This window comes from Temnothorax curvispinosus, unplaced genomic scaffold (genome assembly GCF_003070985.1).
Source record: "Temnothorax curvispinosus isolate PA1 unplaced genomic scaffold, ASM307098v1 QBEX01007415.1, whole genome shotgun sequence".
NCBI classification, from domain to species: Eukaryota; Metazoa; Arthropoda; class Insecta; order Hymenoptera; family Formicidae; genus Temnothorax; species Temnothorax curvispinosus.
In genome coordinates this window covers 29,199-43,349 of record NW_020217195.1, presented here as the reverse complement: position 1 = coordinate 43,349, position 14,151 = coordinate 29,199, and the positions used below count along the sequence as shown (strand labels likewise).

Here is a 14,151-nt window from a genome sequence, read left to right as displayed (position 1 = left end):
GGTTGCTTTCAGAACTTTTGCAATTGCTTAAATTTAACGAAAATTTGGCGATCTCGAGTTTTTCACGGTAACTCTTAGCTCCTCGCTAAACGACCCGGTCCGGGCCCGGGTCTCATAGGAAAAAAAGGAATTACGGAAAAAAATTCATATTCTAGATCATGATATTAATAGTATTTGTTCCATGAATAGTGATAAATAGAATATTATCTGTTTCTCTGTATGTATCATGATACTAAAAGCTTTTACACATAGCTATTAGTAGCGGACATAGCTGTCATATACAGACTTGAAGTACTGGAGGAAAAATTATATTCTACATGTTCTTCGTCATTTATAGCTCAGTATTTTTATATTTTATATATTAAATGTACTTAATTTAAGACGGCGCTGTGGGTGATATTTGGTATTCGTTGATTAATGTAAAACCTCATTTTTCAATTTCATCGATCTTACGACCGCCTAATTGTACTATCGTTAGATACACTTGAACTTCTCTCTATCGACTCACCCTTAAGTTCTTCTTTCCGACTTAGAGAGCGATGGGATTTATATTTTATATCGCTTACTTTTAACATTATGTATATGCAAATTTGAAAATAAACATTAGTTTATACAAACCGGATCATTAAGTTTAGAGCAGTCTTATTGCGTGCCATTGTATACTTTTTCGAGACTCTGTCTCTGCAGGAGAAAGAAATATGACAAACGACATAACTCACGAACAGGTGCTATATTTCAGGGATTAGGTTTTCTTTCGAATATTATCATTTACTTTGTAATATTGGCAGCGATGTTTTTAAGCCAAGGGGCACTACGACTCTACGATTATAGTAAATAATTGCTATCCACAAAAAATGTAATGTAAGATATAAGGAAAAAAGTTAGTAATCCGAAAAATATAACATTTTTTCATAAAAATAGCATTAACATAAATATATGTTGGACTATTTATTTCAGATATTCCCATTCTCGATTTCCTCATGCAAATGAAGAGAAACGTATAAAATATTCTAATTTTTTTCTAGCGCAAGTGAGACGGTGAGATGCGCAAGTTAATCGCGTTTTATCTATCTTAATACTTCCGTTAATCGATCTCGACTAAGATCTCGGACAGATCTTTCCGCTGTAAATCAGGTATAGTGGCGTCTTTGGCTGGATAACCGACCGGCAGAAGTAACACGAGCTTCTCGTTGGCGGGACGTCCAAGGAGGCTGCGTATAGCCGGTCCACAGTTCATTGGCGTGGATGTAAGGGTCACCAATCCGGCGTACTGTGTTTAAGAGTAATATGATAAATTAAATTAAATATAAATTCAATCATTAAGCAAGAAAAATATTGCGAGCAAAGTTCACGAGCTACACCCTCATTATGGGATGCTTCAAAATTTTGTAAACATATTCGATGATCAGGGATCATTTTTCGGCTCGATACTTCTTTTTCTCTTGATAAATAAACTTTTATATATATATATAAAATATATATATATATAGATACTATATTTTTCGTGAATTGTGTAAGAAAGACTCTTCGGAGCAAAAGATTTGAGATGCCAATATTCGTCGCAGGAAGATATTAAAATCACCTGTATAGCGGTAATGAGAATTCCACATGCGATAGAAACACTCATTTCATGATAATAATGAATCTTTTTCTGTCCGTTTGGCAAAGTGCTGTAAATTTGCTTGAACACAAGTATCAGGTATGGAACTGTGGTCAGATATTCCTTTATCCAATTGGTCCTTAGTGGAGACAAGTCGGTCGTCCATTTTATACCCATCCTCTTCTTGTAATTGATTTCCTCCTCTTGCTCCACGATTTTTCTGATTTTCAATTTCGCAGTCGGATTAGATATCGCAACAAAGGTCCATGGCTCTGTATGCGCGCCGCTGGGAGCGGTACCTAAATAAAAAGAAACGTGAGTATGTAGCTTGGAAGATGCGAGCTTAAGTGGAACAGCGTCTTGGCTCAGCTTATTCTAAGCACTAGTCGCACTAACACTATAACTTCTCGGATCACCATTGACGGCATTAAATTTCAATTTCGCTATTTTAACGCATAACTTATTTTATGGATTGTTTTTTTTTTTTTATACAATATTTATTCACATCTTGAAAAAGTCTGAAACGCTGAGTTATTTTCAAATCGTGCGGTGCTCTCCCGCGAGTACTCGAATCTGGAATCTTAGAAGAAATCTCTCACTTGGCAAGTGTCACCGAAGTGTACCTGCGGCCCTTATAATTTCACGGATAACTTCCCTCGGGACGGGATCCGTGCTGAAGAATCTCAAGGTCCGCCTCGCCGCAACTATTCGATAAAATTCTGACGCATGGGCTAATAACTCCTTTTCGGACTTCCGGACGTAGTGATACGGTATGTGCTTGAGATCGCGCGATAAAGCGGGCTCCACTTCACACGATGTTTTATCCATTTCTGGAAAGAATTTATCTTATCAAAATATATTTTATCGAAGTATGTATCTCGGAATATAGTCTACGTATGAATTGACGATAAATCAGACAAGAAAATGAAAGATATTGCGTTCCTATGAAATATATGAAATTATTTCGGAATAATACGAAAGAAGGATTTCTAAAGACAAATCGTAAATTTTTTTTAAACAAGGAACGAAAGGAGAAAGTAAATTGATCAATTTAATCATTTATATATTGCGACGAAAGTCGCGAAAAATTTCAACAAATAAACACTGTTATAATCTTGATTAAAAAAATAACGAACCAGTTATTTTGACTGCTTCGATAGTGTTAACAAAATTTATAATTTCTGAACATTAACTTCGTAAAATTTACAATTGGCATATTGCTAAGTTTGCTAGTACTTTACTCTTCGTTTTTTTTAATCATCCCGTGACCACTTAATTGTCATCGTTACGTCGTTTCTTTGCAATCCGATACGCGAAGGTCTCTATATCATTTACCAGCAATAAAATGGCTAATTATTATTAAGATCTCAAGCGAAAAGGCTCCGAATGAGATATTTTCGTCGTTTTTACGCGTTTTTCTTTTCAAAATGAGGCGAATATGACCGACAATCACGCTCCACCCAACGTACGAGACGTAGAATTGTCCGCTGCGACATTACTTTCACTCGGGTCCGTGGATTCGTCAGATGCCGTAAATGCATACGTCCCACTTTGTGCGGTTCCCTTGGCTGATGGTCGTTCGAAGAATTTTTTAAACAAGATAAATGAGACGACGATAACGAGTATGTGATAGAAGTACTTGGTCGTGAAGGGTGCGTATTCGGCGAACATCTTTACGCACGATGAGAACAGTCTTTTCACAGTTTTCACTTGCTACTGGTCTCGCCACTATCGAACGGGGCGATCGTACTCGGCCAGGTCTCGATCAGATAACCGTGATCAAATGATGTCAATATCGGGCGTTCACCATCACTGCAAAACGTGAATGTGTACAGTTTAACTCAGATGCCCCTGGTGAAAAAAAAATGTCTCAGAACTTTTTATATGTTATATTAATTAGAATTTCTCTAAAATTTTTCAGACTTTCTTCGAATGCTCATAATTTTTCAGATTTTGAAAAAAAAAAAAGACAAAATAATAGTAAAATATTTCAGATTTTTCCTGCCAACGCATCTTTGTAGGAATCGAAATAAATATGAGAAAATCAGTGCAATTTATCAGAAATGTTCATACATACAGATACTGAAATATTCCGAAAATTCTCGTCCAATTATTTCTAAAAGTATCTGAGAAATTTTATATTTTTTCGGGATTTTTTACAAGTCTCTCCATTCTTACAAAATTTCTGAAAAATAGGCATGTGAAATTTTTTCACCAGGGAACAAGTCCATCAAGAAAAGACAGGAGGGTCTTTTTTTTCTCTCTTTCCGTCTTTCGGTAATTAAAATTTTGTCAAGTAACTTATCAGTATTTGCCTTCGCGATTGTTATAAAATTCCGGGAGAAACAAATTATTTTTCTGAAATCGTAGACGACCGATATGCCCTTTCGTCATGCGAAGTTTTCTGGTTTGAAATTTGAAATGCTGAACAAGTTTGTGCGATCCGACGATCATTTATGCTTCTCATTGTCAGACTGCAGGCTAAAAAGAAAAACGAACGATATCGCATTCATATGGCGTGTTACTTTGCTGCTTTGAACGGCTCTGAGGTTCAACATTGTTACGAAATATTTATCGTGGCTTTGTTATGAAACTGCTGGCCAACGGGAGAGAGGATCTTGTCCCTCGTTTACTTTCGATATCTTGTTTGCCACTCGTAACGAAAATTCATAAACTTCAAAGGGACAAACAACTTCTCGCGTGTTTATAGCAGATCTTCGAAACGATGAGTTTTTTTTCATGTAATATCCTTATAAGCTACAAGACGATAGGTTCAAAAGCGTTTCTTTTTTAAGAAACAAAAGCAATGATTTAACGAAGACCGCATGTAGTGTATATGGAAAAATTTACGTCAAATTGGTGAAACGAGAAAGCCAGTCCGAACGACAAGATTCTATCCTGTTCTAGATTTCATCTCTTATTTAATAATACTGTTCGTCTCTGTTTTCTTTTTGCTGTCTATTACATATTTTATAATGTAACTCGGTGGTCAACTGAGCGAAGAGAACGATCGAGAGCTATATAGCACGAGTACTCGGAATACTCGGATACTCAAATTTGACAGCAAGTTTGTGCCGCTCCGTTTCAAAGATAAAAACTTCTGGTTTTCCGATTGTATTAGCCGTACGCCGTAAGCCGGCATTCATTCCGCCGACAGTTATCTCGGTTCGTTGAGATTTGGAGATCACCTAAGCGCGTCTCGTTTGCATTTTAAACGCGTTTCCCCCTCGTTTACCAAATACGACAGCTGGGAATATATAATCGAAATCGAGAATTAGTTTTTGGAGACTCCTAATAGCTTTATACTCTTTCGCTCCATTTACGTATTACATAACTTCGTCCGGCAACGGGTCGATACTTGGGTTAAAACGAAAAGAGAACAGGGAAATACTAAATTAAGAAGTGTTCTCGCACAGGTTTTTTTATTATAAGATACTAGTAGCTTTTAACTACCTGGCGTTGCCTGAGCTTCTTATGACCTGCAGTTTATTTATACTTCATTACACAATGCTTACTTGTATAATAATTAATATTAATTTCCGCTTTAATAATTTTTTTAAGTGTGTATTTTGTGTAAATATAATTTTCTATTGTCAGTTGGTGCAATTTTTTCATTTTATATTATTTTTGTGGAATTTTTCAAGCATATATTTTTACATTAATTTTTTTGTCGAACTGTCTCTTTTCATGTATACTTTATCACGCAATGCTTATACTTGTATAATTAATAATACACTAAACTTAAATTATCGCAAAGTATCAATAAGTGAATGAAATCAGGAGTTCATGGTAATAAACTATATTTTCTACGGGGGTTTAGAGAGTAACTATGCAAAATTTGATTCAGATCGGTCAAAGGGTTTAGAAGTTAATAGGCTGACATTTTACTTTGTATATATATATATATAGTTGTACAGAATTTTTTGTATTCCTATGTATGAAACTTCCGCAAGAAAGTTTGCTCGGGGCAGGATAACATTTTGTAATCCTGTTAAAAAGGGAAATATTTTTATCAATTCTTGCACCTCTTTTTCTTTTCGTTATTTTGGTGTTGATGATCAACGAATTAATTTTCCGACTTTGTGCGGTGCCAATCTGACGGCGTATATATTTTCTCGTTTTCTCTCTTTGTTTTACGATCAACGTGATGAAACGCTCGCCGTGCTGACCTTGATTATCAATAAGGAAAAATCGATACCTAGAATTAACGAGAACGTAGTATACAATGCCCTCCTCTGAGGATGGAATATCGCAGAAGATATATCGCCGGCTGCGTACGGTCCTTTCGCGATCGCGGCAAATAATATGAAAGACTGCGTTCGACACTTCGGAACTGCTTCGTCTAAGATTCGTAAAAAAAAAAAACAGCGGGGAGAGAGAGAGAGAGAGAGAGAGAGAGTGATAAGAAATCGCACGAAATCGTCGAGAGCAGGGCCGTGTCAAGCACTTCGACGCGAGCAATCGATGTGAAAAAAAGTAACTTCCAAAAACTCGATTATATTCTGCTCGACAAAATTACGTTCGTATTTAAATGCCCGTTCAACTACGCTACCACATCTTTCCCTTTGTCTTTTATTTCGTCGATTTCGACATCAAGTATCTATACATGAACGGAACAGTTGGCTTGGAACATGGTTGCATCTATATATCGCATCAGCCATATCATACGAAGTATATATCGAATGTTGCAACAGCGACAGTCGGAGACGTCGGAGTAGATTCCTCGCACTTTGTTTAACTCGGGATCGAGCCGCGATTTCAGTTGAACGTACACCACTGGGGACGCAACATTCGCCAAAAGGTACGGCATAAATGCGTCTCGACCGTTATACACGCCGCGCCGCCGCGAGTGTGTACCAAGCTCCGTCGAAACGATAACGGTATAATCTCGCGATAGGCGGGCATTTTATTGGACGCGTTTATACGTTACGCACACGCGTTTTGATCGAGTCTCGCGCGCGCTTTCCGCGCGTCGCGTCGAGCTCCGAATTCGCCGTTCTCCAATACAACGAGGAATCCGTTCGGAGGGGGCGCGAAACCGGGTTGACACGCGCCTGAGTGGTCAGCGCGCGGCGGCCAATGAGCGGAGGCGCGCGGCAGCTGCGCGAGAAGCGCGGAGCGCGCAGTAGCGAAAACGTGCACGGGGTCGGGGTTGGTCTCGGGGTCGTCCGGCGACACGACACACACGGCTGCGGGTCCGTCGTCCGCACCATTCGGGCGCGGCGAATCGGGCGGTCTGCGGTGGTGACCATGTAAAAAGGGCCGCGCCAGCGGCAAGCGGCGGCGGCGCTAACATTGTGTGACTTTCCGCGAGGCGAGTTCTCCGTTCTACGTGTGTGCGACGAGCGCGACGCGAGGCGCCGGTGTGCGCGCTCCGACTTGCACCTTCTGCACGCGAAAAATCGGTGCTCTCGCTCCTCTACGCCGTACGTATTATCGCGCACTTCGCACATACGCGCGCGCACGCGCGCGCGCATACACACATACGTGCAAACAGGTACGTATATATATATACGTATACGTACGTTCGTGGGCACACACGCGCGCGCGCAAGACGGACACACGTGTGCGCGTACCGCGATACACGGTGCGCGAGAGACGTTTCCCGACGCGGATCGGATATGGGCGTACCGTGTCGTCGCCGCGAAATGCGCGTCGATTGAGCCGCGGATCGAGCTCTCGACGTTCTCCCGATCGTGTGACGTTCCAGCAGGAACGACGACGATAACGGTGTGACAAGTGGGAGGGGAAAGGGGGGCAGAGGACAGAGTGCGAGCGAGCGAGCGAACGAGCGAACGGAGGAAGAGAGCGAGAGGGTATGGAGAACGCCATGCAGCCGCTACTTCCACCGCCACCACCCCCGCCCGCCTTCGACATGCCACGGAGCAGCACGGAGCAGACGGTCACCCACGAGTTGATATTCGGTACGTCCATGCTACTTGCTTTTTTACTCCGCCACCTCTCGCGAGAGCCTACTGTAAAGAGTGTATAAGGTGTCGAAGCTCCGGCGATCTCCGCTGATCGCCGCCGAATCGTGGATCGTGCGATCGAGGGAGCGATTTCTCCCCTCCCCCCCCCCCCCCAGGTAGAACAGCAATGAATTAATAAAAATGACGATTTCTCGGTCGTTTTGCCATCATATTGACTTCATTGCGACGACTCTCTTTCCGACTTGAATCTCCGTTCGACGACAGAAGCGCGCTTCGCGATCGCGAGCTCCGTCCGAAGTCGACGCATCTCGGCTTCGATATATCTTATATCTTCCACCGCGTCCGCGCGAACATCATTACTTCATTACGGTACTTCGTCGTCCTGACTTTATCGGACTCGGACTCGCATCTCAATGTCACTGACGCTGCCCGAATACGTTCCGTTCCGTTACGCAACCCGTGTCGCCGTCGCGTCTCCGTATACTCCGATAGTAATATCGTAGGATACATCGCGCGAGGAAATATATCGGCGTGTGTGTGTCACTTTAATAAAACGTTTCGGATCGGACGAATATAGGTAACAGCGGCGTAGCGTTGCTGACACGCGCGCGCGCGCGCGACGCGTCGCATAAAATTAAAACTTGCGACGACGAGAGAAGATGAGTTTTTGCGCCGTCTCCGGTCTCGCGTTTGAAAATCGTTCCCGCTTGAAGGAGAGGATCGAGGAAGGAAAAGAAAAAAAAAAGAGAAGAACCCTCTCGCGTCGCTCTCTCGATCGCGTTGTTGCGTCAAGATCGCCTCCGAGAGGCGCGCGTGGCTTCCCGCCGCTAGATAAATAGGCTCTCTCTATATTTAACCGCGGTATGTAAACATAATCAGACGCACAAGCCGTTCGAGAAATTAGGTCTGATCCGGTCAAAAACGCGCTGTCCCGCCGCCAAAAATCATTCACTCGCGTCCGCCAGATCTGCTGGCAAAGGCAATGCTTCGGGGGTTTGGATATTCGAGAGATGAAGGAAATAATCCCGGTCTCACAGTGGCCACTAAAATTCGTTAGGCTGCATTCTTTTGCTTTTCGCTCTCTGTCTTTTCCTCGGTCTTTTCCAAATTTTTTCCAGACGTCAAAGATATATGCGCCGGCTGGTCGAAGAAAGGTATAAGACGTTTAAATTACTAAAACGTCTTTTCTTTCGTCTTATTGTCTCCAAAAGACATTCTTTTCGTCGATATCTTTACAGAAAGAAATATCGGTAGAAACCTTTTGATTTTTCGTATATTGTTCGTTTTAGCTTATTGTTAGAAGGTATCTCTCGTTGACAGCAGTTGTAAGCTCAGTGACCTGATCAGTAACTTCAGGCACTTTCTATTTCTTAGGAAAAAAAAAAAAAAAAAAAAAAAACAGCGCGATGTCTTCTGTTGAGGCCGGTTGGTCTTAAGACTTTTGTCTCTTTCATCGTTACCTGTCTTCTCGTTCTCATACCTGCTAATTGATATTTCTGAACGTACCCTCTGATCCTCCGAAAGTAAAAAAAAGTAATCTTGTTAAGTTGTTTATACAATGGCAAGGAAAAGAAAATTATTGCTTTTTTTTTTTAAATTATTGAACTTTTTTCTCAAATGTCTGTCCATCCTCATCTGTAGATAATGAATTATCGGAGAATTGTTGGTTAAGAGAGTATTTTATCATTGTATATTTTACTATATATCGTCTTGGCTAGAAAGTTATATAGGTAGGTTTTTCACGGCAATAAATAAATATTCCTAACTGTATATAAAATGTGTATATAAATGTAAATGTATACATATAAATATTTATATATTATATTTATTTTAATAAATTGTATGTATCATAAATATATATCTATATATAATATCTTTATATATCATACATACACTTATATATCCCTCATTTGCTACAACAACAGATCTCTAAAAACAAATTTTTCCAGAAAATGAGTTTGAATGTTTTGAATCATTAAAATTTTGTAATATCATTTTTAAATGCGATTTTGGTGTAATAACTTGTAGAGCAGTAAAAGTATCATAAGCTCTTTATTCAAATACCCATTCTTTTTTGATAAATAATTTAAAAAAATGACAATTTTTTAGTTATGTTGTAACAAATGTGCGATATATATTGTGCATCTAAAAAATATATATTATTAATTATTGTAACATTCACCTGCGAGTACACCAAACAAAAGTGCGGTAAATTATAACATTGCTTAATATTTATGCGTCACGGTATATTTAGATTATATTTAGATTAAATTTTTAGATATCTCACATCACTAAAGTTACATAATGACGTAAAAACGCTGTGAAATTGTTTGTCACGAGGCAGCCAAATATATGCTTATAGCCTGGGACCAGGAAAACATCATTTGTTTAGGTATAGTTTCATCGAGGAAACATCGTTTTATCTGTATCGTAGTATCTCATAGTTTCCTTTCTATATTTTTTTCCAAAATATAACAAATAGCTCAACGATATTAAATACCTGCCTCGTTGAATTTTCATTTAACAAATTAATATCAATTATATAATTACATGCCGTTAAATAATTCTACCACTGTTAAATTCATTAAATCAAGTGCTGCAATTAGGTTAAGTGTCCGATTTAATAAATTTTAATCCTAGTATTTTGCGCGCGCGCGCGCGCACGCACGTGTGCCGTTTTAAAATGAAAAACAAAAGGAAATAGGAGGAGAGAATTGAGTGCGACGATCACGTGAGATATATATGATCAAGTGTACTATCAACTGTCGTTGTTGTTAGCGCGGTATCGTAGCACGGAGTAATATTACATCGTGGACCGGCGCCAATGATTAAAGGCCCGGCGTATCTCGACGGTTTTCAACGTCGTATAGCCGATTATTTATTCAACAGAAACGACGTGCCGCCACCTGTTAAAATGCACACGAACTCGTTGAGTGAACATTCCGCTTTGCTCCTCGCCGTCTCTCCCCGCCTAGATCTCTCTTCGAACTTTTTTTATATGCTTGACATTTAATTTTAAATGTTACGTAGGTGCCACCCAGAGCCCGTGTTACTATTCATAATTGTTTGACAATTGCGAGTTTTTGCAAACAGAGAGATGAAGGAAGCAGCAAAGTCACGGAATGACTCGCGGTATTCGTCGCTTCTGGGAAATTCTAACTCTTTATTCGGAAAACAAAGAGGAGAATGAATGCATGATGATGAAATGCTGCAGCGAGATTGAATCCTCTGAAGTTGATTTTCCATTACCCCTGAATCTAATATGTTTTACTTACTTTGAAAAACTGTCAATGATTTACAACGGAAGTTTTATTTCTGAATTTCTTGAAATTTACTTAAAATCATCCTTTACCTTCTCGCCAATTTTATTTACGCTTCGCGTACAGTAGTTTACAGCAACGATAATCAGTATGTTCGTGAGAGATCTTTTTGCCCATGCCGGAACATAATAATATAATTCGAGAGAGATAAAGTTATATTACAAATTATAACTTTTTAGTACATAATTTTAACATCTCTCGATTGCTCGTTTAGCTGGTCCTTGAACTTTCTTCACTGTTTTGAGACGCACGAGCTTGATTTTTTTATACATCTTATATAATTTTCGATCACTATATATTATTTCTATTTAATTTTCCACGTTATATTTGTTACTTTCGATAAGGCGACTTTTTACAGCAGCGAGAATTCCGTTTGCTATCTTTCGCGCTATTTGCAAATGACCGAATGCTGGAGTAGTCATGCTGTTATCACGCGAAACACGATTAAATCGTCTTGGCTACGGGCTACGAGCGCACCCGCGAATCCTGTTCTCGTCGAGAGCAGAAATAAAAAACCGCGAAGCCGGCCGCGCGCCCGCGCCGTCGTCTTCGTCGTCGGGTTTTCGATAGACGATATCGCCGGAGCCGGTTTCCACCGACGACGTTGGCTTCCCGGTGACAAACCTGCGTGAATGTTATCCAATCGACCGCAAATGTCGCCGTTAAATCGTGACACCGAAGCTCTTTAACCGTAAATTCGCGCGATTGACGACTGATGAATTTTATCTTTGGTTCATCATTTATGGCGTACGTAATTCATTATAATCTCTCGTTAACAGTTGTCGTTCACTGCACGCTAAAATGTTAAACGCAAAAGACCTGCAATGGTTACGAAACGAAATTCCTGTCTAGTAAATAATTTTAAATGTGTACCTTTTTTTTTAGTTTATTGAAAGAAAACTTGCGTTGGGCTTCGAACGATAGGAATTCGCAGCAAATAATTGCCAATTTTTATTGACATTTCATATTTATTATAATTTACAATTACATTGTACTGGTGGAATATTCAATGTAATAATGTCATTATAAATTATAATCTTTATATAATTCAATTTTAAGCGATTACAAGAATCGCGTTATTTGTTAAATAAGGATCACGTAAATCCAACAATCACGGATAAACTTTGGAAATCATTCGGGCAAATTGAAAGTTGAGCCAAAGGGAAAATTCCATACTACCACTCCACCATTGAAGCCCCATGAAATATTTACTAAAGGTCAAAGGTAAGCAGGACGATGATTTTCTGAACTTTAGCCCCGTGCGTTTGAGCACACTGAAGCAAAGCGCATTATCAGCTTGTAAATTTACGATTGTAAACGATGAATTGAATAGCCTCTGTAAATCACCTACATAATTGTAATAATAAATGTTTCTCATAAATTTTTCATATCTTAACCTTCGGAAAAACGTGATTTTTCTTACCGAGAAAATTAGATCTAGAATCTATTATTGATATAACAAATTTAGGATCTATTGTAATTCCTCCAGGGAAATTTATTACATTATCTTATATCGTTTATCTTACGTTTTGCTACTTAATTTACTTATCATAAAGTCATATTAGTAAAAGTTAATAATTCTCGCAATACAATATTCGTATTTTTCTCTTTTATGTTGTCGTCCGATGATCAGTCAAGATCAGTGTGTGAATTTTTGAAAGGGAATTGCAGGGAAGGGAACCGAAACGTACTACACTTCGGCAAAAAGTCAACAACTAGTTTCGAAGCTTTCGAATATTTGCAATGGGCGGTGTTCCTAAAATTTTCGAAATGCCGGCTTATTTCGCTCGTATATGCTTATTTGAATAAACAACTTTTATGTACACACTAGGAATTCCCAATCTGTAGCCTGCGGGCTGGATCCGGCCCTCGTGTGTGAAGTCTTATGTTAATAAACGTACATAATTGTCGCAACAAAATGCTCGTATTTTTCTTTTTTATTTTGTCGTCCGATGATCAAGTTTTATCTGGCACAGCCAAGAAATCAAAGGCCAAGAAATTTCAGCGTTATAATATAAGAGAATTTTAAAATAAAGATGTTTTGTTTTTATATGATTTTTCAAAATAAAATTTATATGACCCTTCGGTGATTACAAATATTCTAATATGGCCCTCTTGAGACGAAAAAAGGTTGAGAACCTTGAGAACCTCTTGGGAGATACACCATTCGTGAGTAAACATCCGTTCGAAAAAATATGTTAAAAACAAAATTAGCATTCATTATCAGTGCTTCAAACGCATCGGTATCTTTCAAAACACATACTTCAAAATACATCCTAAAACTCTTGAGTCTTATTTTCATAGCCGTTCAAATTTAAAAAATTTCTTACTAAAAAATTTCGGCTGTGAAAATAAGATTCTTATTAAAAAATTTTTTAATTTCTTATTTAAATTTTTCTAATTTTTTATTTTAATAATTTGATAAGATTATTATTATACATAAATAATTATAAATTATTAATTATTTGTTATTATTAACCAAATTATTTTAAAAAGAATAGATATAAAATATCCCAGCTATATCTTTTGAAAAATACCGTGTGATCTTGAATTCTCTCTAAATTTCTTTCGTTTTAGTTGTTGTGAAAGATTGTTTGTATTAAAAATCCTTTTTTAAAGTATCTTTATAATTGCTTTTGCATGTAACATATTCTAATTAACGATATCGAGTAAATATTGAGAAATACTCGAATTTTGATATTTTACCATAAAAATGATACTGTAAAAGAGATATGTAAACTTCTATAAAAAAATAAGTGTTAAAATCACACGATTTATAATGGAAATGTTTACACTTGTTATTCATGCGATTTTACATATCGTTTTTTTTTTTTTTTTTTTTTACAGTATTTGACGTACTATGACATATTTTTCATTCGGCTAATTAGATTAATTGTACGAAGCAAAGTACGATATTGCGGCCAGTGCGCAGCGCATAGGGGGCAAAGGGTTATCCACCCTGTGAGAAACACGGGAGTTCCGCGTGCTTCGCGTATGATATTTCATTGTTTTCCTTTTCTTACCGCACGACCGCGATACCACACGTCGGCGTCGCGGCGACCATTACATATAATTTCGATTTTCTCGAAATTCCTGGCCTGCGCGAAGAGCAGTTCGGCGTTCGGAGACAATCGGAGAGTCGCGTTATGTAACCTCGGGGCGCGGCGTCGCGCTAGAGCCGTCCCTGAAGAGGGGGCCCTCGGTGTTTTCCAAATCAGCTGTTAGCACTCGGCCGAGCAGCGGGAGAGAGGGAGGGTGAGTGGAATCGGGTGGGGTGGATAAAGCGCTCTGGCTCTCGCGT

The 14,151-nt window shown here is 38.9% G+C and overlaps 1 protein-coding gene across 5 annotated transcripts; it reads right to left on the bottom strand.

The window, feature by feature from the left end:
• Positions 1-711: 711 nt before the first annotated feature.
• Positions 712-7,909, bottom strand: LOC112457008 (iodotyrosine deiodinase 1). Of its 5 annotated transcripts, none has more exons than XM_025019856.1 (5): positions 7,891-7,909; positions 3,070-3,412; positions 2,224-2,430; positions 1,583-1,899; positions 712-1,270 (listed from the first exon to the last, which is right to left on the bottom strand). In XM_025019856.1, exons 2-5 carry the CDS (start codon positions 3,269-3,271, stop codon positions 1,085-1,087), a joined length of 912 nt encoding a protein of 303 aa, XP_024875624.1. In that variant the 5' UTR covers positions 3,272-3,412; positions 7,891-7,909; the 3' UTR covers positions 712-1,084. The 5 variants fall into 5 exon arrangements, with proteins under 5 accessions (XP_024875624.1, XP_024875623.1, XP_024875622.1 ...); XM_025019855.1 differs by lacking the exon at positions 7,891-7,909 and adding an exon at positions 7,232-7,405; XM_025019854.1 differs by lacking the exon at positions 7,891-7,909 and adding an exon at positions 6,269-6,671.
• Between the last annotated feature and the right edge of the window lie 6,242 nt (positions 7,910-14,151).